A 24,787-nucleotide genomic window follows, 5' to 3' on the forward strand; every position below is an offset into this window, starting at 1 on the left:
GGGACACTCAGTGCAAAGTCAGAAGCGATAATAGTAACAAACGTGCGACCGACGCCAAAACAAAGCATATACTGACACGGGACACCCCGTCTCGTCCTCACACACTCACACTCACACACGCACCCACGCGTAGCCTGTGGACTCGGAAGTCTTCCTAGAGCCTGCTTGTGTACTGATGGCGACCTGGAAGTTACAATTAGATTTACAAAGTGTTCACATTTCATTATTGGCCTGTTGGATTCAAGTATTTGCATGTTTGATATGTCTTTTTTTTTTTTAACTTTTAAAAAATATTTTTTTTGGGATAAAAAAAAAATGACATGAAAAAGTAATGCAACAGGGGCCAAGTGCATAGGCGGGCCGGGCCGGGGCTGGGAGCGGGGGCGGTGGCTGTGCCCGCAGGCCTGCCTGCCCGCCGGCCTGCCTGCCCGCCGGCCTGCCCGCCTGGTATGTGCACAATCGTCCCAGGCTCACTTAGACAGGCTTAGTCCTCCCCGTAGCCCACAGTTTGAAAAGTGCCCTTCATGATAGAACTAGTCTAAGCAGCTTTTACACTTAAAAATCAAATGACAACACACCATACAAACATAAGACAATACAAAATAAAAAGCTATGAGGAACATCCTGTGGTTCGCAGTGACGCCGACCCGGCCCGCGCTGCGGGAACAGTTCACAGGCTGCGTGCGGGTCTGTCTTCAGTCCTGGACAGAGGTACAGAGGGCCGCCAGGCCGCGGCTCACATGGACTCCCCGCTGAGCAGGTCCCCGGGCAGCAGGGTGCTCAGCGGCGTGGGGCTGCCGACCACCCTGCTGTCATCGGTGCTGGGGGGCCCCCAGAGGCTGCTGGAGTACTGGGGTGCCCCTCCCCACAGCAGCTCACTGCTGCCCTTGCTGCCCAGGCAAGCAGCGCTCCAGTGGGCGGCGTCACCGCGCACGAGGCCGTGGGAGCTGCCGGAGGCGCCCAGCCGTGGCTGGCCCGCCCCGCCGCTCGGCTGCCAGCTGGAGGTGGGCGGTAGTGCTTGGCCTTGGGCTAGGAAGCGGTTCACTTCTTCTTCGCCAGCAAACTCTGCCAAGATGGTAGTGTTTCCTAGGACACACCTGTGGCAGCGAGACAGACCTGAGTGGCTCCCCGGGACCGTGTGACCCAGCACTGCACCAGCACGCTCAGATGGGGCCTGGGTGTGCCTGCCCTGGCCAGTTCCAAACCGACCACAGCAATCTCGCCTCTTTGGACCCTGAGCAGCTGTAGCATGCTGGTGTGCAGGGCACGTTATCAGCGAGAGAGACTCAAATCTCCCAGCAAGCAGGTCACTCTCCAGCGGCGCCCACCAGCCAAGGCTCGGCAGACGCCAGAGACCTGCAACTCCTACTGGCCCTGCACGTGGGTGACAGGGACCCACGCTCCCACACACCCGTGCTCCCTCCCCCCGGGGATGTGCATTACACGGAAGCAGGGGCTCCAGCCCAGGGGCACGGGCACCCAGCACACAATGCACCGCTCAACTCGGGCGTCATTTAGCGTTGGGTGGCTGCCCACCTGGTCTAAGACCAGGAGTAGCTGACCCACAGGCCCGCGGCACGTCGCCAGAAAGCAGGATGGGCCAGCTGCGGCCTCGAGCGCCAGACGCAGCACACGGCCCAGCACAGATCAAGCTCACAACCTAAGACTCACATTACGAGCTGACCTGCCCTGGCCCCACCCCTCAGACTGCCTCGCTGTGGAGTCGGGGTCCCAGAGGTGAAGGGGTGACCCTGTCTTGACTGTACGAGGCCATGAGGCCAGGCACCCCAGCCTGGGAACTTGGTCTCCCTGGGTTAAGGCAGCAGCCATGCAGATGCGGTTAGGGCAGGCCGGCAGAGAGAAAACGTACATGTGCAAGGACTTCTGGGCCTTGGCGGCTTCCTCCTTGGAGCTGTAACGGACCACGGCGTTGCCCTGGGTCAGGTTCAGGTGGAAGGTGGCAAGAGGCCCGTGCTGCAAACACAGCGTCCGCAAAGTAGAACCATCGATCTGTGGGGAAGCAGGGGCCACGTCAGCCGGCTCGCTTGCTGCGCAGAGCCTAAGGCCAGGGCTGGGACCCAAATCTTGGCTTTTCTGGGAGCAAAGAGATCAGAGGCGGCGGGAGAAGCTCGCCACGGCTCAGCCCTCTTCCACAGTGCAAACCTGGGCATGCGAGGCCCCAGGACCCAGAGGGCGACGGCTGGCTGACTCACTCTTGGGTGGACAGGATTTACAAAGGTGTACTCTGCCTCAGTCGGGACCTGGGGCTCAGGGCTCCTGGCCACCAGGCCCCCTTCACTGCCATCACCTTCTGATGTGAGCACCGCAGGCAGCCTCATCTGCATCGAGGGCTGGCAGGCGCTCCCCTCCCCGCCCGCCGGTGCCAGTACCTGTGGTGTGAGGTTCCGGAGGACGAGCCAGCTGCTTGTTCTTCCTGAGGTGTCAGTGCTCCAAGCAGAACCTGTGTGACAGAGGCCCGGGCAGAGCTCAAGTCACAAGGCTGTGGTGGCTAGACTGTCCTCTGCCCGCGGGTGGCCGGCAGCACAGGCTCTGCTGCAGCACAAGAGCTGGCACAGTCCCAGACAGAGTCCCCGCCTGTTCACCCTGGGCTCGGGAGCCTGTGGACCCCTGTGCGTTGCGGGGAGCCACGGACACCTCCGGGAAGGCCTCCTGCTGCACCTGTGTGTCCCTGTGGATATTGCAGGGAGGCCAAGGCAGCCTCCAGGGGGTCTGCCCGTTGCCCCTGCCCGCCCGCCCGCCTCGGGCCCTTCGCGCGGCTGGCCGCGGCTTGTTGAGGGCCTGATGCCTCGAAGCTGCCCTTCAATCTTTGCTGTGAAATGTCCACAAGGCATGGGTGCCGGCACCGGGGGACAGCCTCCAGGGCCAAGGGCTGTGTGTTCCAGGACTTGGGACAGTGTGTCTGGTTTGGGCCCTGAATGCCCTTGCGTTCTGGCAGAGAGACAAACCTAACAAGTGGGTCTGGGGACCTGTGCTCCCTGTGGGTGGGCTGCCGGCCCTCTGGCCTGAGCATGCCTGTGTGGCCCGGCCACCTGCTAAGCCCTCCCGGCTCCAGGGACGAGCACGGGGACGAAGCGACGAGCACGGCAGCCCCTGCACGGACCAGAGAAGCAGGGCTTACCCGAGGAGTAGGAGCTGCTCCAGCCCAGGGGGCTGGCGCCCCACGTGGAGGAAGGCTTGGGGTTGGCTAAGCCGGGCGGCGGCCTCGTGGGTGCCGCGGGGTTCCTGGGCACCTTCCACAGCTCGTGAGACAGGGAGGCTTGTGTGTGGGAGGCCGGGCTGGAGGACCACGTCGATTTCATGTCCGACAGCTTACCTGGGGGAGCAGAGAAACGGGGCCCATGCATTCCTGAGGCAGCACAGCAGTCAGCGGCCCGACACGACGGGCAGAGCCCGGAAGGACAGCGACACCGGGAGAGCTGCTGGAAGCGAGCCCCGGCCTGCACTTACAGCCGTGCACATTGCCAAGACTTGGATAAGGCCAGCTTACCAACACAGCTGACGGGGCCACATGCACCCCAGGAAACACTGTCTCTCCCAGAGCCGTGTCTGCACACGGCCGCCCTCCCCACCTGCACCCCTTCTCCAGTGCTGCCAGCTGTGCCCTGAGAGGCGTGCCTGTAGATACCGCATTGTGCACATGGCAGGGCTAGGTGGGCACAGGCAGGGACCACCAGTCTCGGAGGCAGGAGGCGAGCAGCAGGGAGCTCTGCCCTGTGTGCGGCTAGCCTTCCCTCCTGCCATATTGTGGAGACTGCTGCTCACAGGGCATGCCAGGCCCTCCAGGCTCGATGGCAGGGACTGAGAGCGCCCCCTAACGGGCAGTGCTCACCTCAGACTAGATGCTGCTGAGTAGAAAAGCAAGCACCACTGCCTTTGATGTAGAGATGATTTTTAAGACCACTTACGGGCCCAGCGAGGTAGCCTAGTGGCTGAAGTCCTTGCTTTGCACACTCTGGGATCCCATATGGGCGCTGGTTATAATCCCGGCAGTTCCACTTCCCATCCAGCTCCCTGCCTGTGGCCTGGGAAAGCAGTCGAGGACGGCCCAAAGCCTTGGGACCCTGCACCCGTGTGGGAGACCCGGAGGAGGCTCCTGGTTCCTGACTTCGAATCGGCAAAGAAACGTTTGTAGCGCTCATTTGGGGAGTGAATCATCATATGGAAGATGTTCCTCTCTGTCTCTCCTCCTCTCTGTATATCTGACTTTGTAATAAAAATAAATCTTTGAAAAAAAAAAAAAAGGACCACTTACAATTTGGAAGAGAAAGACAGAACTGCCGCTGGTGGCTTACCCGCCAGGTGCTCAATGGCAGGCTGCACACGAGGCAGAGCCAGGACCTCCACCCAGGTTCTCGGGCAATCACCCACTGCCTTCCCAGGCACTTCGGCAGGGAGCTGGACTGCAAGCCAAGAACAGCCGGGACTTGAACCAGGCACCCTAGTAAGGGCAGCTTGGGAAGCAGGCTCCTGCTGGCAGTGGAGATTTTGTTTTCCTAATGCATGGCTTCTGGGACCTTCCGGGACCTTCCGGGACCAGAACTGTGGCATAGCTGCTTAAGCTGCAGCCTGCAGTACTGGCATTCTGATGGTCACTGGTTTAAGTACTGGCTGCTCCCTTCCGATCCAACTCCCTGCCTGGCACCCAGCAAGATGGTCCAAGTGCACCCATGTGGGAGACCAAGAAGGCCCTGGCTCTAGCCCGACTTGGCTGCCGGGGGGTCACAGGAAGACCTCTCCCTCCGTCCCTCCCCCCGTCCACCCCTTCTTACTTAACTACCTTTCAAGTAAGCCAAATAATAGATCTTTAAAAAATATTTATTTTATGTCTTGGAAAGGCGGATATACAGAGAGGAGGAGACACAGAGAGGAAGATCTTCCGTCCTATGATTCACTCCCCAAGTGAGCACAACGGCCAGTGCTGTGCTGATCTGAAGCCAGGAACCAGGAACCTCTTCCAGGTCTCCCACACGGGTGCAGGGTCCCAAAGCTTTGTTCTGTTTTCGACTGCTTTCCCAGGCCACAAGCAGGGAGCTGGTTGGGAAGCGGGGCTGCTGAAATGCGAACTTACATCCACACAGGATCCCAGAGTGTGCAAAGCGAGGACTTTAGCTACTAGGTTACTGTGCTGACCTCTGAAAACATGAGGAGGAGTAAAAACTGTTCAGGGTTCTTGTTTTCCTTTAGCAGAAGAGGCTTGACTTTGCCAATCACTCTGTGAAGACCAACGACCTACAAACGCCCCTCTCTCTGAGCCTCACTCCTTACGAATCTGCTACACTGCCTGTGTGCGACTATTCTTAAATGTTAAAAGTCTGTTTAATGGGCAGGGAGAGGGAGGGAGGCAGGGGAGGAGAGCATGGAGCACACCCCTCTGCGCTGACCCGCTCTGCAGAGGTCTGCCATGGTCAGGGACTCCAGGAGCTGGGCTCGGCCCAACACGGGAGCCAGGAGCTTCAGCCCAGTCTCCAAGTGAGTAGCAGGTACTCACCCCTCATGCCGTCCCCGCTGCTTCAAACAGTGTGCACGGGCAGGGGCCGGGGCCAGGGAGCGGAGCCAGGGCCCCAGACACGAGACGTGAAGGCGCTAACTGGTGTCCCAGCCACTGGCCAACCACTTCTCGCCTACTCCCCTCCCCGACTTGTATGATACACAACTCTTAATTTCCCTCTAAGTACAAAGAAAATTCTTATCTGAAAAAACGTCTCCTGCAAACGTGACCTCAGTCAAAGCACAGCAGGCGTGGCCACACTCGGTGCTGGGAGTTAACATTACGGGCTGCCACGGTTTCCCAGCATGCACTGCTGCCAGCATCTTTAAGCCTTGCGTACCCCTCATTCTGCAGCCTGGGGACAGGTGTGGGGCAGAAAAGAAGGAGGCAGCTCCACCCAGGCCCACCAATGATGCAACCACGTGCTCTTCACGACCTCCGGGGCAGCTGTGAGGACACACAGTGGCGCCTGCCTGTCATACCCAGGCCTCCCGGCTCAGGGCAAGCTGGGCCTGTCCAGCTCTGGGTGCGGATGGAGAACGTGCCCTGCATGGCACGGGGCTGTGGCGTACCTGGGGCACTAGGTGCCGACGCGAGGCTGCTCAAGGAGCTGCTGTAGCCGGAGGCACTGAGCGGCCAGGCACTCGAGGAAGGCAGCGTGGCATTCTGGGAGGACGGTGGGGAGGGCCCTGTAGAGCCAAATGCCCATGAGCATGGCCGGCGGTGCCCGGGCCCACGGCCGCCCCGGTGCAGCACGCACCTCTGCAGGTCCCACAGTGCCAGGGCTGAGGGCCACAGGTAAGATAAACACAGAAATGCAGGGTGACCCTCGCCCTCCCACAAACCAGGACCACCCTAAGTGAGACAAACCCAGAGCCCTCAGCTGCAGCACATGCGCTGTGGCACAGCCCCTGCCCACCAGCACTGCGGCCTGTGCCCACCTCCGCTCTTGAGGAGGTAGCGGTTGACGTCCTGGATGGTGGTGTTGATGGTCGGCCCGCTGGGGACGCTGCCGGGAGTGACGTCAGGGTCGTTTTCGGGGTCAATGTTCTGAAGTCCTTTCCATGGGACCCCAGGGTGGAATTCTGTTGCAGGAACCAAAACAAGCACCTGGCATGAGAGCATCCACGCACGGCCTCCCGCACTGGTCTGTGGAGGTTTCCAGAGTCTGGCAATGCAGTGGTTGCTCCAGGTCACGGCTCATGAACTCACTGGGGTCTCAGGATTGATGCCCTGGCACCCAGCCACACTTCCGCCCTTTATCCTGGACAAAGAGGCTGTGGGGCCACACTGAAGCCAGCCACATGTGTTCTGACATGTGCCCTGCCATGGAAGCCCAGCATTGTGGGCTGCAGGCTTCCTGCAGGCCCTGGCTCCTCCCATGCCATACGAGGTGTCAGCTGAGGGCCTTACCTGGGGGCCAGCTGATGTTGGAGCCATTGGAGATCTTTTCGCTGTCGGGTTTGGCACGTGACCAGCTGTGGGGCACAGCTACAGGCGGACTGGCTGGTGACTCGCTGTCGGGGAGGAGATCGTACCGGCCGTAAGAGTCATCCATGGAGGACTTGCCTGGAGGTCCAATGCTGAGACCCCCAGGCATAGCACCTGTGGGGACGACAGCACAGGGGACCCAGTGAGGGCTGAGCTGTGGACAGTAGAGCCTGCCCTCCCAGGTCCTCCGGGAGGCAGTGAGCCCACAGCTTCTCCTGGAAGGGTCAGGAAGCCCTGGAGGGGTGGGGAACTGCGCATGAAGGAGGAGCTTATCCGTGTGGGTAGCTCTCACGCTGAGCCCCAAGAAGCAACGGGCACTGGGTCACAGCAGCTAGACCACCCCCACAGTGGCGGGGAAAGCTGAGCCGTCACGTGATGGCTTTCTCACAGAACTAACCACGACAAAGACTAAGCTTTCAACACCTCTATCACAGAGAACTCTGTCTCTTACGCATCTCTTTGGCTGTTGGTGCTACCAGGAAATGAGAAATGGAGTGTTTGACAAAGAGCTTGCTCCCCGTGCTGTTTTTCTTTCTTCCTCCCAAACACGTGGCTTTCTATTTGTGTTTTCTCATTTTCTGAGGATCTTTCTTTCCCATATGCTTTGACTCTGGCCTGTTCTTGAGGACGGGGCAGACACGACCACAGAGCCCACAGGCTGGGCCTTGGGCATCGAAGTCTGCGCCGTGCCGCCTCCCACTGCTTCTGGGGTGCTGGCTATGACCAGGGGGCTGAGGTTCAGCAAGTCTGCTCTCTGCCTGGCTGAGACCTCAGGACGGGATGGAATGGAGGACTCGGGCATTCAGCAGTAGGCACTGAATTCTTGGCAGGGCATGGAGTGGGGGTGCCGTGCAATGAGATGGCGCACCGGGAAGCAGCTGCGGCCAGCAGCGAGCCCTGCAGGCCAGGCCGTACCATGTTTGCTAGGGCTCTGATCCAGAGAGGCAGCACTGGTCAAGTTATCCATCGAGCTGGGGTGTGTCCACTGGGGGAGGCGTGACTGGGACTGAGCTGGGTCCTTCACCGACAAGCCGCTGGCCATGTCCATGCTGCTGGCATTCATGTTTGGATTCAGTCCAGCTGGAGATGGAGATGCTATTGTTAGGTCGGGCCTCTCCTCTGCTGGGGTCTCACTCCACAGCTCCCCTGGGAACCCGCCTCAGTCTGCATTTTTGGCCAAACACTTGAACTTCAACTTTTTCTTTTTTTTAAGAAAATGAGAAAGAAGAGAAGCAGACACTTCTCATGCAATGGTTCAGTTCGCGGATGCCTGCGAAGGCCAGGGTTGGGCCAGGGCAGACCAAAACCAGAAGCCAAGAAATCACCCCAGAGCCAGCACTGGCGCAGAGGTTTAAGCTGCCACCTGTGCCACTAGCACCCTCATGAGTCTGGGCTGGAGTCCCGGAGGCTGTGCCTTGGACACAGTTGCCTGCTGAGTGCCCTGGCAACCATGCAGCAGGCCTAATGATCTGGCTCCTGGCTCGCCTGCCCCGCCTGGCTACTGTGACTATTAGGGGAGAGTCAGTAAATGAAGGCTTCCCCTCTCTCTGTAACTCTGCCTCTGAAATAATTAAAAACAAAACAAAAATCCCCAAGCAAAAACCTCCTCCTTCTGGGTTTCTCATGGTGGTGGCAGGGACGTAGCTTCTTGAACCATCTGCTGCTGCCTCATGGGACACACTTGGCAGGGAATCAGATGGGAAGTGGAGCTGGGACTAACACCCAGGCCCTGAGGATGGGGCGCTGGTGTCTCCTGTGACACTGCCGGCTGTGCATCTGAGTGGAGCCAGTGCCCACAGCTCCTGGGCTCCGTCCTCCTCAGTGTCTTTGGTAAGGAGCCGAATCCTGCCTGTCTGCTTCTCTGAACTAGGGGCCCTGTACTCCCCAAGGCAGACAGGCGATGTGCAAGGCTGGATCTGGTTTATACAAACCACATCCTATTCTCTAAAGTTGCTTGAGGGGCTGGCATTGTGGCATAGCTCCTTAAGGTGTCACCTGTAATGCTGGTAATCCAAATGGGCACTGGTTCAAGTCCTGGTTATTCTACTACCACCAGTCCAACTTCCTGTTAATGGCCTAGGAAAAGCAGCAGCCACAGAGGGCCCCTGCGACCCATGTGGGAGACCCTGAATAAGGTCCTGGCTCCATCCTGGCCCAGCTCTGGCCACTGTGGCCATCTGGACAGTGAACCACCAGATGTACCTGCTTCAAATAAATACTTAAAAATGAGCTGTATGGGGCCAGGCGCAGTGGCACAAGTGGTTAAGTCCTCGCCTTGCAAGCCCGGGATCCCATATAGGCGCCGGTTCTATCCCGGCAGCCCCGCTTCCCTTCCAGCTCCCTGCCTGTGGCCCGGGAAAGCAGTCGAGGACGGCCCAAAGTTTTGGGACCCTGCACCCGCGTGGGAGACCCGGAAGAGGCTCCTGGCTTCGGATCGGCATAGCATTGGCCGTTGCGCTCACTTGGGGAGTGACTCATCGGACGGAAGATCTTCCTCTCTGTCTCTCCTCTCTGTATATCTGCCCTTCCAATAAAAACATAATAAAAATAAATCTTTAAAAAAAATGAGCTGTATGAGTAACACTTTTTTTGTAATTTGGAAGGCAGAGAGGGACAGTAAGAGACAGAGAGAGATCGTCCATCAACTGGTTCCTTCCCCAAATGCTGCAACAGTCAGGTGCTTTATCCAGGTCTCCTACATGTGTGCAGGGGCTCAAGGGTTTGTGGCATCCTCTGCCACTTTCCCAGACCTAGCAGGGAGCTGGGTTGGAAGTAGAGCAGCTGGGACTTGAACCGGTGCCTACATGGGATGCCAGTGTTGCAGGGAGCAGCTTTATCTGCCATGCCACAACATCAGTCCCTGTCCAAGTATTGATTTTTAAGAAGTGCCTGATCTACCGGCTGACAGTATGGCTCAGTGAGTTAAGCCACCACGGGGGACACCGACATCATGTATCCAAGCTAGAGTTTGGGGTGTTTTGCTTGCAACCAGCTCCTTGCCAGTGCAGCTGGGAATGGCCCAGTGGCTGCGAGCCCCGACATCCAGTGGGGAGAGCCAGAGGGAGCTCCCGGCTCCTGGCTCTGCCTGCACGCGTATGTGGAGCAAAGCAGTGGGTGGAGGACACTCCCCTGCTCTCTGGCCCCAAGGCCCTGCCTTTCAAGGACAGATTTCTTGTGCTCTCTCTAAGGAAAGTGCCTGACTCCGGGGCGGCTGAGCTTGCTGCTGGCAGAACCCCGGCAAGCTCTGCTTGGCGCCTGATGCTAGAAGACAGCAGTGTGATGATGCCCAGAGTCAGCGAGGGGGCGGCATGCGGAGCGGACTGCGCAGGGCTGGCATTTACGGTCTGCCCTGCAGACAGCGGCCAGTGCTGTCCCCATGGGAAGCCTCGCGGGGCTGCATCTCCAACGTGCCCCGCCAGCCAGAGTGTCCATAGAGGCCTGGCCGGTGCCCTCTCTAGGTGCCCTGGTGACTGGGGATACCACGGAGGTCCAAGGAGACTCACCGAGCGGGTAAGGAGCGAAGGAGTGGGGCGAAGACTGCTGCTCTTTGGTCTGCAGGTCGGGGAGGCCAGGAGCCGGGGGGTGAGGGGGGAAGCTGTCCGTGGCCGGCTTGCCTGCAGAGGGGTGCAGAGACAGGGGCGGCGGTGGCGCAGGCGGTGGCTTCACGAGCAGGGCCTGGGCCAGCTGGCGCTGGTGCTGCTGGATCTGCTGCTGCAGGTTATTGATTGTGCGTGCCACCTGCGGGTGAGACACACGCTCAGGCCCAGGAAGGGACAGTGTGTGTTGTCCACAAAGTCGGCCCTTAGCCCGCTGCTGCGCCCCTAGGCCCGTGCACAGAGCCCAGAGGGACCCGGACCAGGGAGTGCGATGCTTGATGACTGACTCGGCGGGCCTACCTGCTGCTCCTGCTGTCTCAGGGGCCCGGAAACGTTGCGCTGGGCTTGTAGCATCTGCTGCTGGATTTGTAAACGCTGGTACGCCTGTCGACATCAAGACAACAGTGCAAGGTGAGCACGGCAGCAAAGCCATCCATCCACATGTGGCTCCACCTCCTGATATCAGAAAATAGGAGAAACTGACCAGCATTTTTTGTTTCCTAAGTGCAATGTGCCTAAGCATACTATGGGTACACTGAACATTTTTAAAGGAATACACATCTTAGCAACAATTTCTCAGAGCCAAAATTTCTACAAAGTCCATTCCTCAGTTGAGAGCTGGTAATGAAGTTTGTGAGCAAATATCTGTCAGTTAACAAGAGGTCAACATTCTGCTTGACTCATCAGAACCCGACAACGAAAGTTTCTGTCCAGCATGGACCACAGTGTGGCAAAGGCAGCAGCAGGCCGGCTGGCCGCTCAGGAGGCCAAGTGACCGGGTCTCGGTCACTGTCACGTGAACCTGTGCCCAGGGGGCCTGCGGGAGTGGTGCGGCACCCAGGCGGGTGGTGGAGTGCGGGCTCAGCACCTGCCGCTGCTCCCGAGCACAGCGAAGACTGACACCACGGTGGAGACTGTTAGGAACGCCTCGTCACCCTGCAGCTCCCGGAGCAAGGATACCCTTCATCTCCACGGACTCTCGTGGGTCTTACACTCTGCTGGAGAGGGCACGGAGACAGGGATGACACCCCCTTCTCTGAATAAACTTTCGAGACCCGAATATACTGTCTTAAAGCCAGACTACAAACATAACCCACATTTTAATGTTCCCAGCAGAGGTCAGCAGAAGTGACCGTGTCTGGACCGATGCTCTCCTCAAGCAATGTCAGCAGGCTGTGTGTGGCATGAGGACGCGGCCATGCCAGCCACGCCAGCCGGGGCTGCCAGCGACACTCCCCTCAGGAGCAGCTCTGAACCCAGGTGGGGGTCTGGCTTCCTCTCCTTCCTGGTCGGGGGCATCCCCGTGCTGTGAGGCCCAACAGCACTGTCAGGATAAAGAGGCCCTCTCGCGTCTAGCATCCCGTGGTCTGTGTGAATGCGAGAACATGCAAGTGTCTCCAGGACAGGTCCTTTCTCCCATCCTCCCTGCTGCCCACCAGGAAGTGAGCGCGCGCAGTTGGCGGACATGCCTGAAGCCTCTCTCAAGTAGCCAAGCTCCGCCTCAGGGCACCTGTGCGTCCACACGGGCTTCCTCCACGGGCCCTGGTGGTTTGGTGGGGAAGCTGACAGGCTAGAGCTGCAGCGGGCTGAAGGAGTCTTCCCCGCAGCAAACAAGGAAACCCTGGACTTGACCCTTAGTGCACACAAAGTCAGCACGTACAGGGTGATACCGTGGGGCAAGTTTTAGGGCAAAAGCATTAAGATGGTTGGAAAATGAAAACTCAAAGCTGTGCTAAGGCGAAGCTCCCAGGAGTCAGGAGGCGCCACCGGTTTGCTTTCTCGGAGGTTCTAGGTCCTAAAGCTTCACCTCACAGTAGTCCCTTCTAGAACTGCGCTGTGTCTGTCCCGCTTTCCTCCCTGACCCACCCTGGCAAGACGGTCACTCCATGACTGTTCTGTCTGTTGCACATGGGAGGAACTGGCTCAACACAACAGCAGTCAGACGCTCAGTCAGTAAGAGCTCCCTGCACGCATCCCGCAACCCTCCAGCAGGGAGGAACACAAGCTGGCAGCCCACGCTGTGCCCACCCTGGCTCCGCCCACTCACCAGCTGCAGCTGATAGAGCTGGTTCAACATCGTCATATGCTGAGGGTTAACTGGCGAGGTCAATAGTGCAGGGTTGAGACCAATGTTTTTTGCTGCAAACTGTAAAAGCTGTGCTTGAACCTGTTCAGCACAAAATACATCATCAGTCACGGCATTGCGAGCACTCCCCTGGGTGCAGATGACCAAGGCCTCGCAGGCAGCATCTGTCTCACGGGGAACTTGAAGGGACATTAGAGAATGTATCGGCTGGTGCTGTGACTGCATGTGACCCTGGCATTCCATACTGCTCCACTTCTGACACAGCTCCATGCTACTGCACCTGGGAAAGCAGAGGGAGATGGCCCAAGCGCATGGCCCACTGAGAGATGCAGAAGAAGCTCTGAGCTCCTGCCTTGGCCTGGCCAGCCCTGGCCGCTGCAGCCACCTGCAGGTGAATCAGGGTGCAAGACCTCTTGGTGTTTCTCCATCTTTCAACTACATAAAACTACATAATAACTAAAACAGATCTTTAACAAATGTATGGACATTTTAATTATTAGCTAATGCAAACAGAAAGAGAACAGCAAGGGGGCGGGAGGAGGGAACAGGAAGGAAAGAGGGTGAGGACCTCAGAGAGATTCAAGCGCCAAGTTATACAGGGCCACTCACTCCTCCTCTCCATAAGTGAATTTCACATGCTGCCAAAATGGGTACAGGAAATTTGTCACCCCAGGGTGAGCTGCACGCCGATGGGGCAGGGTGTGTCTTCCTTGTGGGTCTCTGTGCTCAGGGACACCTGCTTGGAGCATCATTTCAGCCTGGATGTAGTGGTGGCTCTCCTGGCACCACAGCTCCAGGTTCCCCAGCTGGACCCTGACTGGGACCCTCCTCCCACTGGGATCCACTGCTCTGTACCAAACGGGGATGGGTGTTGGCCGTCCCAGCACCTCCCCAAGTGTGCCTTGCACCTCCACAATGGGAGTGTGCATGATGGCCTTGGGTGGGACGTAGCTTGACTCTTCTTTCAACCATAGTTCTTTACTGCATATTACAAAATGTTGACTTTCCTATTATGGCAGATAAACAATTTTCTAAAAAATACATTTTCAACTGTTTATTTTGTTTAGTTGAAAGGCAGAGAGAGATCAGTCAATTGATCTTCCATCACTGGTTCCATTCCCAAATGCCTGCAACAGGTGACCCTGGGCCAGGCTGAAGCAGGAACTGGGGGCTCCGTCCCCACTGCAGCCTGCTCCTCCCAGGGAAGCCAGACCTCGGACAGAGTCCTGACTTGAGCTCAGGCACTCTGAGATGGGACGTTGGGGTCTTGGGCGACTCAGCTGGTCGGCCCAATATATACACTCATTTAAATTAAATGTGGCGTAGCAATGTGGCATGCACATGACTGCCGAGGGGACAGCCCGGTGAGTCTGGGAGACTGCTGAATGCTCTGTCCCTGCCTCTCCTGTGAGGTGGCCTGTGCAGTCCCAGGGGACCTGTGGGAGGGGTCTCCCAGCCCTGTGCCTTCCTCGCTGAGGCTGCAGGGGTAGGGGCGGCGAAGGCAGGGCTGTCTCCTCGCTGCCCTGGCCTTCTGTCTGCACTGCTTCCTCTGTGCTGCAGTGCTACTTCACCCGCCACTTGCCCACCCGCCACCCGGCCAGTGTCCAGCTGCCTCAGCTCAGCGCACTACACTGGCCTCAGCCTATCAGAGCCCTAACGATACCTGGCAAGCTCCCTGAAGCGCCCCACGCCCCTCCCCATGTCAGCACTGTCTCCCATGCTCTGTAATGACTGTCTGAGCTCCACGCGCTGATGTGGAGGCGCTAAGGGGCTGGAGGTAATTAGATCACCTGAGAGCAAGGCCCTGCCGAAGGAGGGTGGGGAAGCTTCCATGCGGTGAGGGGCAGGGCCTCCCCAGGTCCGCTGTCACCAGCCTGAGGTGGCCCAGACACACTAGGACACACTCCTTTAGCACACTGAAGTTTGACTCAAGGTCCACGAGTGACAGTAGACTGATGGGTCAGCATGCCCCACCCTCCCAAGCACACTCAAGGGGAGCCAAGGCAGCCCAGGTCACAGGAAGCCCCATCTGACGAGGGAGGACTGCCATGCTATGACCAAGAAATTGGTCAATAACCTGCAATGATGGAACATTCTACGAGTAAATCATATCACGACCACATCGGCAGTAGGCTGTAAGGCATACAAAATAGCCACACCTTTTTCCTTAGCTGAATTGTCTCTGGGGACAGATGTGACCTAATGGTGCTTGCAGCTGTGCATCACGTGGCTCCACCCAAGGCCATGGCCTGCTGCTTCGAGCCTGCCACTCTTCCACAGCAGCCACAGCAGCCACTGGGCTCCCAGCATGAAAGCAAAGCATCCTTGGGAGCGGTGGGCTGGGTATATCCCCACCCAAGGGCTACCTTGACGGGAGCTGAGGCTCTGAGAGAGACGGAAGCAGGATGCCCGCTTCCTACTCTTGGGGCAAAGGCACAGGCAAGGATATCGTTTGGCAGGCCTCCTCTTGGTGGGCTAGCTTGGGTCTCACTTTACCAGGGAGCTCAGACACACGGTGCATACGCAGCGGGCTCACCTGAGGGGATAGAAACTGAGGCACTTGAGCACGGAGATTGGGCTGGGAGGAATTCAGAGGTGGCACCGGCGGCTGCGGCATGGTCCTGGTTTGTGCTGCTCCGCTGTTGCCAAACACACCCAGACTGCCACTCGGAATCTGCGGGGCATGGGGTTGATGTTACACAAACAGGACTCACAGGAGCTTTCCTAAACGCAAGCACAACGTCCATTTGACTTGCTGCTACCATCGGCCAGTTAGCTGGCCACAGATGACAGGGACCCAGGCCACGCTGCATGCCTGGTCTTAATTACAGCAGCCACATGACACTGCCTGCCAGTCCTGTGACTGCAGAATACCATAGTGCTTCCCCAGCAGCAGTTCTAAAGCTCGGCTGTGCTCAGAGCCACAGGGTGGCACGCAGCAGCGCAGGACCCCAGCAGCTGCCAGTGCCAAGGCTGGGCTGCTTCCGCTCCATGCGATTCTGTGTGACAAAGGGAAGCCCGCCATCCTCGGGCGGAGCCTTCTGCAAGGCCCTGCGGCCCCCACCCCTGGAGCGTGTGAGTGGACGAGCACAGTGGAGGACAATAGCCCCAGGGAACGGACTGCCGTGGCCCTCAACACTGCAGTGCCAACTTCAGCCTCGAGAAAATGCGCCGGAAGGGACCTTCCACAGCCGGGAAAGCTGCCGTCTGTGTGTTAGCTCACGCTGGACACCCGTGGACAGAATCAAGAAGAAGCGGACAGCGATGGTGCAAGTCAGGCCCGTTGTCACGTCACCTCACGTCACGCCATGTTGTGGGGTTCAACGTCAAGCCCAGTGACTCGGCAGCTCCTCGCCCCCGCCTGTCGTCTGCAGGGAGACCCTCCCTGTGTTCTAACTACCTCTATGCATCTGACTCCGTCATGACAACAAACAAATATAAGATTCAGGTTTCTAGCACATGCTTGACACAGCAGGTGCACAAAGACCAGCCTGTTCTTTCCCAGCAGCCTTACCTGTCTAGCAGAGTTCAAGTTTTGCATGCCCAGCCCTGAGGCGACCCCACCCAGGGCCTGACCGGGGAGTGCACTGTTTGCGAGGGGAAGCTTCAGGCTGGGGGAAGGCAAAAATGGTGAGGTCGTGGGCTCTTCCACGAGGCCGCCTTCCTGAGTGGGAAGAGGGAGGGTGAGCTGCGTGGATAAAAAAAACAAAAAGATCGAAAGTGTGGATGATAAAGGAACGGAGAACACGGGCAAAAAGAAAAAGAGAAACAGGATTAGGATCCTGCTTTCATGAAAAACAGTGTTCACAAACGCACGGACGAGCTCCCAGCACGCCTCCTCCCCTGCCTGCCTGGGAGAAGCAGGGACAGAGGGCAGACACATCGCCCTCCGCCACCACTGCCCAGCAGGCAGGCTCCCCCGGAGAGGCTTACTACCTGCTCCGTATTGAGGGCCCACGATGTACGCGAGCCCAGGCCTTTTGCTCATGTGTCTCGCCTGGCACAACCACCAGCCTGTGGTGTGTTCCCTCCCCACGCTGGAGAGCAGCAGTCAGCCAGGCTGCCACATTGTAAACAAGCACAGGATGCCAAGTCCTGCTGGCATTTCAGGGGAGGACTGACGGGTCATTCCTGGGCCCACGCAAATGCAGCCTCAGGTCCAGGGTATGGTAGGGGCCTACGCCCAGAGACAATGCAGGCCCATCGACAACGGGGCCACTGCTGTGCCCTGTGGGCCTGTCACATTCACTGCCAACCTGCTCGCTCTTCGGTTTTTCTGTCAAGCTTCAGCAGTCCCTCCTGCGGTGGGCCGTGGGGTGCCGTGGAGGGGCTGGCCGGGGCTGCCCGTTTTACACCCAGGGAGCTTTCCCACACTGCAGTAGACGCTGGTGGGACTGACAGGCAAAAGCCAGTTTGACAGGGCCCAACCCCACCACTTTCAATCCCTCTCTCCAAGATTAAACACATGACACATCATTTCCAAACGAGAGAATTGCAACTTAAAAATGAGACATAAATAGAAATCTGGTGGCCCCTTTCCCGTTGGCCAAGCTCACATGATAAAATCAAAGCCAGTGTCCATGTCAGTATTTGCCTTTCTCGGAATGTTACAGGAAATGTGTCACCCGTCCTGAGCAGGTGCGAGCGAGTCACTGGAATACTCTAATTCCACAAGCTTTCTATCTGACTTGCACCAAGGACAGAGCAAACAGGAGAAACACTTGGTTTCATACCAACTGAGTCTCAGACTCGTCAATGCCCACCTTGTCCAGAAAGGTGGGGCGGTCCATGGAAGACTCTTTGGAGATGGGTGGGCGGCAGCCAAGGGCTTTGGGGACCATGCCATTGTAGTCAGTCACTCCCAGGCCACGCTTGTCCACATCCACCTTCTTTTCCAGGAGAGCGCCTGCGCACAGCAAAAGCAAACAGGACTGAGCAGAGACCAGGCTGGGCGTGTCACGATGGGCGCCGGCTGCCCGGGCTCTAGAGAGGGGGCTGTTCCCGCCCCCAGCCGGGCTCCGGCCTGGCCCTGCTCGTCCTGGCACGCTGGCCTTATGCCCTAGTCCTGGCTGGTTCCTGCAAGCACAGCAGCGCCTTTCTCCTCTCCAGCCCGGGGCACTTTGCACAGCCCAGTGCCTTCCAAGGATGTGGCGGGGGACTGCAGAACAGGCCGCTGGTCCTCCGGGTGCTGGGGGTCTGGGTGCCAGGACCGGCTCCACTTGCTCTAACTTGCGTCACCTCACACTCTCACTCCAGCCCCTGCAGGGGTCTCCCTGCTCTTGCAGTCTGCATCCATATGCAAAAAAAAAAAAAAAAGCATAGGGATTTATTCCAGAGACAGTCAGAGCAAGACCGCTCCCATCTGCTGGTGCATTCCTCAAATGTCCAAAAAGGACAGGACAGGGTCAGGTCAAAGCTGGCAGCAGGAACTATCCAGGCCTCCCACATGGATGTCAGTGACTCAATCCCCTGAGCCCCCACGGCTGCCTGGGCAGGAGCAGGAGTAGAGAGCTGGAGCTGAGCTGGAGCTGAGCTGGAGCTGAGCTGGAGCTGGGTGTTGTGATGAGCAGCGCGGCTGTCTCCATGCCAGGCTAAGCACAGGCCCAGCCCTGCAGCCTACGCTTTAGCACACGCTTGTTATTCTACAGTCTATCCTCATTATTATTATTATTATTTGAGATTTGTTTATTTGCAAGGCAAGGTGACAGAGATGAGGGGCACAGGTGTCTTCCATCGGCTGGCTCCCTGCCCAAAAGGCTGCCAACCACCACAGCTGGGTCAGGCCAAAGCCAGGAGCCAGCAGCTTCGTCCGGGCCTCCTATGTGGGCAGCAGGGGGCTTAAGCATGTGAACTATTATTGGCTGTTTCCCAGGTGCGTTTGCAGGAAGCTGGATTGGAAGTACAGAGCAGCCAGGACTCAACCAGGCGCTCTGATGCAAGATGTTGGAGTTGCAAGCTACTTAACACGCTACGCTTCAACCTCATCCCCCTTCTGATTATTCAAGGATCAGGCATCGGTGTACTTGCCGACTCACCAGAACTTACTAGGACTCCTAAGCCATGAGTGCAGGGCTCCTGTGGCTGTCTGAGGGGACTGCTGCAGCATGGTGCAGACAATGCAGACCTGAGTCCCTGGCACGTGTGCCCAGCTCAGGATGAGGTAGGATGAGGATTTGTCTCTGGGGTCAGATCACAAGCGCCCCTTTTATGCACCACTTAGTGCCCTAGGCTTTTTGTTGCTGACTTGAGGGTTTAGAATTGTACCCCTGGGCCCAGCGCAGTAGCCTAGTGGCTGAAGTCCTCGCCTTGCACATGCCAGGATCCCATATGGGCATTGGTTCTAATCCCAGCAGCCCCACTTCCCATCCAGCTCCCTGCTTGTGGCCTGGGAAAGCAGTCGAGGACGGCCCAAGGCCTTGGGACTCTGCACCCGTGTGGGAGACCTGGAGGAAGTTCCTGGCTCCTGGCTTCGGATCGGTGCAGCACGGACTGTTGTGGTCACTTGGGGAAAGAATCATTGGATGGAAGATCTTCCTTTCTGTCTCTCCTCCTCTCCGTATATCTGATTTTGCAATACAAATAAATAAATTTTAATAAAAAAAATAATTGTACCCCAACTTAGAGCTGAAGTACTATCTTTTTACGGGGCAAACATATGTGTGAGCTACTTTTCCGGGCCCCAGTCACCGTGCTGGGGGCTGCGAGCCCAGGCTGCTGGGTGGACAGCATGGGGCACCCACACCGAGAGGAGGGCTCTTCGGCACAGCCAGGCTGCCTGGGGTGACTAGCACTTCTGTAGGAAGCAGAGGGCTCCATCTGAGGATCCAGACAATGATGGTGGATTAGAAACATGTACTTCCAGCAGTAGGAAAGCTGAAAAGCTTACAGGCATGCTGGCCATGGCCAGGAAAGTGTTAAACTCTGTCAAGCTCACTGTTTTTTTAAGCTAAAGAGAAGTCATCATTACTTGTAAGGAGTGAGTGTCCAACGAGGCGAGTCAGGTGGTCACTGGCTGCCAACGCCGACTCAGCTCCCAGGGCCCAGGCGGCACTCTGCCATCCCAGGAGCCTGGCTCACAGGCCAAGTGCTCAGCCTCGGCAATGACCTATCAGACACGGTCACCGGGATGACGGGGAGGCCGCACTGTTGGCTCCATTTGCAGCTTGCCACCATGACTGAACGCAACCCTGGAACTGGGGCCTGTTTCCAGGCAACCTCACACATGCCAAGAGCTAAGCTGCACCGGCCCAGCGCGAGTGCCCCCGGGGGTAGGCACCAGGCTGTGGACTGGGGTTGGCCAGGGTTGGGTGTGACCTTGCCAGCTCTGTGCAAGAGCTCACTACTTTCTTTCCAGCACAGATGGCAGAAATCCATCTGCCTGTTGACTTACTGGACAAAAATGGAAACAAAATTCAAAATTAGTCCCACAAAAGCAATCAGGCTCCAATTTGGCACTGGGTGCTTGGCCCCCAGGATGCCCTTCCCGGCATGGCACCTGCTCTGTGCGCTCACAGCATGCAGTGCCGACTCGTGACCACCACCCTCGGCAGGTGAGCTTTGCGGAAGGTTACCTGGGCACAGGTGCACGCTCCGCATGCATCTTACTTACTCATGGCCTGGTCCAGATTCATATTGTTACTCTTCAAGGCCTCCTCGGCTGGCTCTCTCTGGGTGGGAAGAGAGATTTCACTAGGATGTGGCTAACAGAAGGACACGCCCACCAACAGCCCATCGCTACCGAGCCAGAGAGCCATGGTTGTCTTCAGCAGGGGAAACCAGAAACGCTTTCTTCCACGGCTGAGGCTGGAGAGAAGCGGCTTGTAAAGAAGACCCTTGGAGTAGATGCACCACGTTGACTCTGCAAATGACTTGTGCTGAACACCTGAAAACCGCTAACTCCTAGACTAGCCTGCAGAGTCAGGGAGCAGGGCGGCCCGCGAGGCATGCCCGCACCGCCTGGGGCGCATCATCCTCCCACACGGCCAGCAGGGGTGCCTTGCTGAAGGCCTCTGGTGCTTGCCAGTGCCCAGGAGGGCCCCACACTCCTGCACAGGCCACACTGGCCTTGTACGCCTACTGAGGTCAACTTACACATGGAATCAAAGAGCGCACGTGAGGACCACCCAGCCAACACGAAGACGCTTGCTGTCTGATCTGACAAAGGAATGGTGTGGACAGCCCACGATCTCAACTGCCCACGCCAGGAAGGAAGGGCAGGGTCGGTCTGAGCACGTCCGGCCAGGGGCTAGCTCTGGACATAAGGTCCTAGTTGTTGCACCGAGTGCAGCACTGACCAATCTGCTGCATAAATGATGCTTTCTTTCAGTTTATAAATGGAAATTAAAAATGACACCATTCCTTCGCTTACACCACTTGACAGACAATGAGGCCTGACGCCAGCTGCCAGGGTGGCAGGGCACACAGGGCAGCGAGGCGGGCACTCACCGGGAAGCCCACGTCGGTGAGTTGTTTAATCAGCCGGCTCATGATCCAGGCCTCGTCCTGCTTGGCAGACGTCTTCACGCCCTGGAACAGAGTGCGGGCAGGGCACCCCGAGTCAGGCGCCTGCGGATGCCATCCAGAAATGGGAGACTACAGCAAAGGGTGGGGACTCCGAGCGTCTGCACCATGAGGCTGGCCGGGTCAATGATGGAGTGAACAAGAGCAGGGCCCGAGCTCAGCCCCCATCAGCACCGGGATGCAGCCTGTCTCAGAATCAGACGAGCAGGGCCCTTTAAGAAGGACACTAAAATTACATGATTTCTGCCTTCTTACAACTTCTCTAAAAAAATGACAAAACACAGGAGATGTTTTCTACAAAAGAGTCCTGCTAATTGTCACCATTCCTGGTGACAGCATAACTGAATGAGGAAAATGTTGATGTGGAGCAAGGGGGCTGGAGTCCGCGACAGCAGCAGGGAGATTGGGGATGGGCTGCCGAGGAACGCCCTTGCAGGGCCTGGCCACGGGGAGGAGGCCTGGCCACGGGGAGGAGGCCTGGCCACGGGGAGGAGGCCTGGCCACGGGGAGGAGGCCTGGCCCTGCGGAGCTATCCTGACCGCCTTCCACCCGCAGGTCACCTTCTGGGTGCCCTTTTCTCTGGGTGTTGCCAGGCTTGCCTGGGAGGCTCAGGCTGGCTTCCTGCTGCCCCCCATGCTGGCAGTTTGCTGGACGCACACTTTCCATATTGATTTATGGAAATCTACCACATTCTGGCCTTTACATCCTCTAACTGTGGTGGCTACAATCTCACACTTGGGTACTTTGCCCTTCACTCTCCCGGCTGGTCCTTCTGTAATTATCTTCGTCTGCAGCCTCCCAGGAAACTGTCCCTTTGACTGAGGTTACTTCAGGTCACCTCTGCGGTTCTCACACTTTGCACTCGGGACCCCAGGCCCCTCTTGCAGATCAAGGACCCTGTTTATGGGTTGTGTCTGTCAACAGGTGAAACACGTTAAAACAGAGAACCACTAAAATGATTTGTTGATTCTGTGTAAAACCCATCACATTAGCATCAACAGGGTCTCTGAGGGAGCAATTTTTACCAATGCAGGCCTTGGTAGAGGCCTCGCTCGCTCGCCCTGCCGTGGGAATGGTCTAGGGAGACAGGCTGCTGTCCTCAGGGACGCAGGCCGAGCACACGGAGCCCCGGAGGGACCCAGAGCACTCGAGGACCCGCAGGCCCTGGCTCCGTCACACACGGCGTGTGGGTTTGGGGTGCGTCTCTGGGTGCCAGGCGTACCTTCTGCAGTCCTTTTTTGGAGGCGCCGCCCCAGGAGCTGCTGGAGGAGGCGCTCTCCTGGGAGGCAGCGTTGTCCCACATGTCTCCCTCTTCGTCTTCCCACTGGCCGCCGAGCTGGACGTCGTCCCCACCGCTGCCCCAGCCCTCTTGCATAGATTTGGAAGCTGCAAACACAGTGAATGCGAATCTGAGGCATGGGAAATATAACTGGAATACCAATATTTCAAAAAATTTACTTCAGAGGAAGACAGAAAGAGTGAAAAAGTGAGTCCCCATAGGCCGGCTCACTCCCCAGACGCCTGCTGTGGCCAGGGCCGGCTCACTCCCCAGATGCCTGTTGTGGTGTGGCCGGGGCTGGGCCGGCCGCGGTCAGGAGCTCACGCCGGGTCTCCCCGTGCACAGTAGGGCCTCCCAGGGCTCACAGCAGCAGGAAGCGAGAGTCAGGGCCTGGGCACCTTAGTCTCTTGGCAAGCACCTGTCCCTGGACCCTGAACATTAAGTGGTGCGAATGGGTTACCTCACTACACATTAGCAAAGAACACACAGGCATGAGAGGCGGGCACCCAGAGTGGAGACTGCTTGGAGACAGAAGCAGACTCAGGGTGTCAGGCCACCACGGGTGACACGGCCCGGAGCCGCCATGAAGGGCGACATTGGACACGACCTCCGGGAGGGACACGGCCCGGAGCCGCCATGAAGGGTGACACGGTCACTGACTTTCACAATTTTAAACTCAGAGGAAACGTATGCTAGCCGCCCACGCCAGCGGCAGAAGTCCAACAGCACCCACACGCTGAGCACGCGGCTGGAATGCCCAGGACTCTAAGTGTTTCAGACTTCGGATTCTGAAATACTTGAAATTACAAGCAGTCTTCAACAAGTTCTTGGAAAACTCACATGATGAAAAAATTATGCATGACTCAAAATGTTCATGTACTCCCCCAAAACCCTTTGTTTAAAAAATTTTAAAAATGTATGTATTTGTGAGGCTGGAGGGGAAGGGAGGAAGCCAGGTGGGGCGGAGGGGCACGGTGAGGACCCCGGCAGCCCGCTGCCAGGCTGAGAGCAGGAACTGCACCCAGGTCTCCTGAGGATGGGGACAGGAACAGCATGCAGTCACCACTCTGCCCTCAGCAGCAGGAAGGACCGAACCCAGGCGCTTTGGTTTGGGAGGCGATGTGGGGTCAAATGCGCGCCTCCACCTATCTTCAGTTCTTTTTCAAGAACTTTTTGAATTACCTTCCTTTTGCGAAGACAGGACCGAAGCCTCAATGTGGAGGAGGAAAAGTATCCTAAACTTAATTTAAAAAATTCAACAAGTGGGGTCTGGAGCAATAGCCTAGCAACTAAAATCCTTGCCTTGCACGTGCTGGGATCCCATGTGGGCACCGGTTCTAATCCTGGTGGCCCCGCTTCCCAACCAGCTCCCTGCTTGTGGCCTGGGAAAACAGTTGAGGACGGCCCAGGGACTTGGGACCCTGCACCCATATAGGAGACCTGGAAAAGGCTCCTGGCTCCAGATGGCTCAGTGAATGGGTGGAAAATCTTCCTCTGTCTCGCCTCCTCTCTGTATATATGCCTTTTCAAAAAAAGAGGCGCCCTCTAGAGGTGACTGCCGGGCACTGCAGAGGTCACGCTCACCTGGTTTGCACAGGGCTGGGGCAGCAGTCGCTGCACTGGCTCTTCCGAAGGTCACTGCCGGCTCGGCCGGGAGCTCTCCCCACCCGCTGCTGCTCGGGGGCTTCCCCCACGCTGCTGTGCCGTTGTCCACCAGGGCCGAGGGGGAGGGCGGCTCGGCCCAGGAGCTGTCAGCCTTGGAGTGGATGTTGGGCACCTCTGCCCAGCCTGAGGAAACTGAGAAGGCAGCAGGGACACAAGAGGAGAAACAGACAGCGGAAGTCACTCAGGTTCCAGTTTCAGGACAACCTATGTTAGGATGTCTGGTAATAAAACCTAAAACAAATGCATAAATTCATTCAGATTTCAGGACCAGGGCCGTTGCTCTACTGGCTATTTCTCCTCCTGCAGCGCCAGCATCCTATATGAGCACAGGTTCTAATCCCGGCGGCTCCACTTCCCCTCCAGCTCCCTGCCTGTGGCCTGGGAAAGCAGTGGAGGACGGCCCAAAGCCTTGGGACCCTGCACCCGTGTGTGGGAGACCTGGCGCCCATTTGGGAAGTGAATCAATGGACGGAAGATTTTTCTTTCTGTCTCTCCTTCTTTCTGTAAATGTGCCATTCCAATAATAAATAATAATAAAAAGAGACGGAGAGAGAGATCTGCTATCTATCTGCTGGCTCACGCCCCACATGACTGCGACAGGCAGAACTGAGCCAATCAGAAGCCAGGAGCAGGAGGCTCCT

The 24,787-nt window shown here is 57.6% G+C and overlaps 1 protein-coding gene across 6 annotated transcripts in view; it reads right to left on the minus strand.

Moving 5' to 3' along the window:
- Window positions 1-434: 434 nt before the first annotated feature.
- The window catches only part of TNRC6C (trinucleotide repeat containing adaptor 6C), a 59,290-nt gene continuing 34,937 nt past the window's right edge, over window positions 435-24,787 (minus strand). For 2 of the 6 annotated variants that reach the window (XM_040989870.1, XM_040989866.1), the window contains 18 exons: window positions 24,066-24,278; window positions 22,425-22,588; window positions 21,128-21,208; window positions 20,292-20,349; window positions 17,446-17,588; window positions 16,197-16,370; window positions 15,219-15,356; window positions 12,644-12,763; window positions 10,897-10,980; window positions 10,504-10,738; window positions 7,916-8,080; window positions 6,923-7,114; window positions 6,451-6,594; window positions 6,082-6,198; window positions 3,140-3,334; window positions 2,391-2,461; window positions 1,871-2,010; window positions 435-1,097 (listed from right to left, as the gene is read on the minus strand). In XM_040989870.1, coding sequence (XP_040845804.1) covers window positions 737-1,097; window positions 1,871-2,010; window positions 2,391-2,461; window positions 3,140-3,334; window positions 6,082-6,198; window positions 6,451-6,594; window positions 6,923-7,114; window positions 7,916-8,080; window positions 10,504-10,738; window positions 10,897-10,980; window positions 12,644-12,763; window positions 15,219-15,356; window positions 16,197-16,370; window positions 17,446-17,588; window positions 20,292-20,349; window positions 21,128-21,208; window positions 22,425-22,588; window positions 24,066-24,278 — 2,795 coding nt within the window. In that variant the 3' untranslated portion in view covers window positions 435-736. The remainder of the gene's footprint in view (window positions 1,098-1,870; window positions 2,011-2,390; window positions 2,462-3,139; window positions 3,335-6,081; window positions 6,199-6,450; window positions 6,595-6,922; window positions 7,115-7,915; window positions 8,081-10,503; window positions 10,739-10,896; window positions 10,981-12,643; window positions 12,764-15,218; window positions 15,357-16,196; window positions 16,371-17,445; window positions 17,589-20,291; window positions 20,350-21,127; window positions 21,209-22,424; window positions 22,589-24,065; window positions 24,279-24,787) is intronic. The other 4 variants (XM_040989867.1, XM_040989865.1, XM_040989868.1 and 1 more) reach the window with 4 other exon arrangements.

Source organism: Ochotona curzoniae, unplaced genomic scaffold, assembly GCF_017591425.1.
Source record: "Ochotona curzoniae isolate NIBS_2020 unplaced genomic scaffold, NIBS_Ocur_1.0 contig_523, whole genome shotgun sequence".
NCBI classification, from domain to species: Eukaryota; Metazoa; Chordata; class Mammalia; order Lagomorpha; family Ochotonidae; genus Ochotona; species Ochotona curzoniae.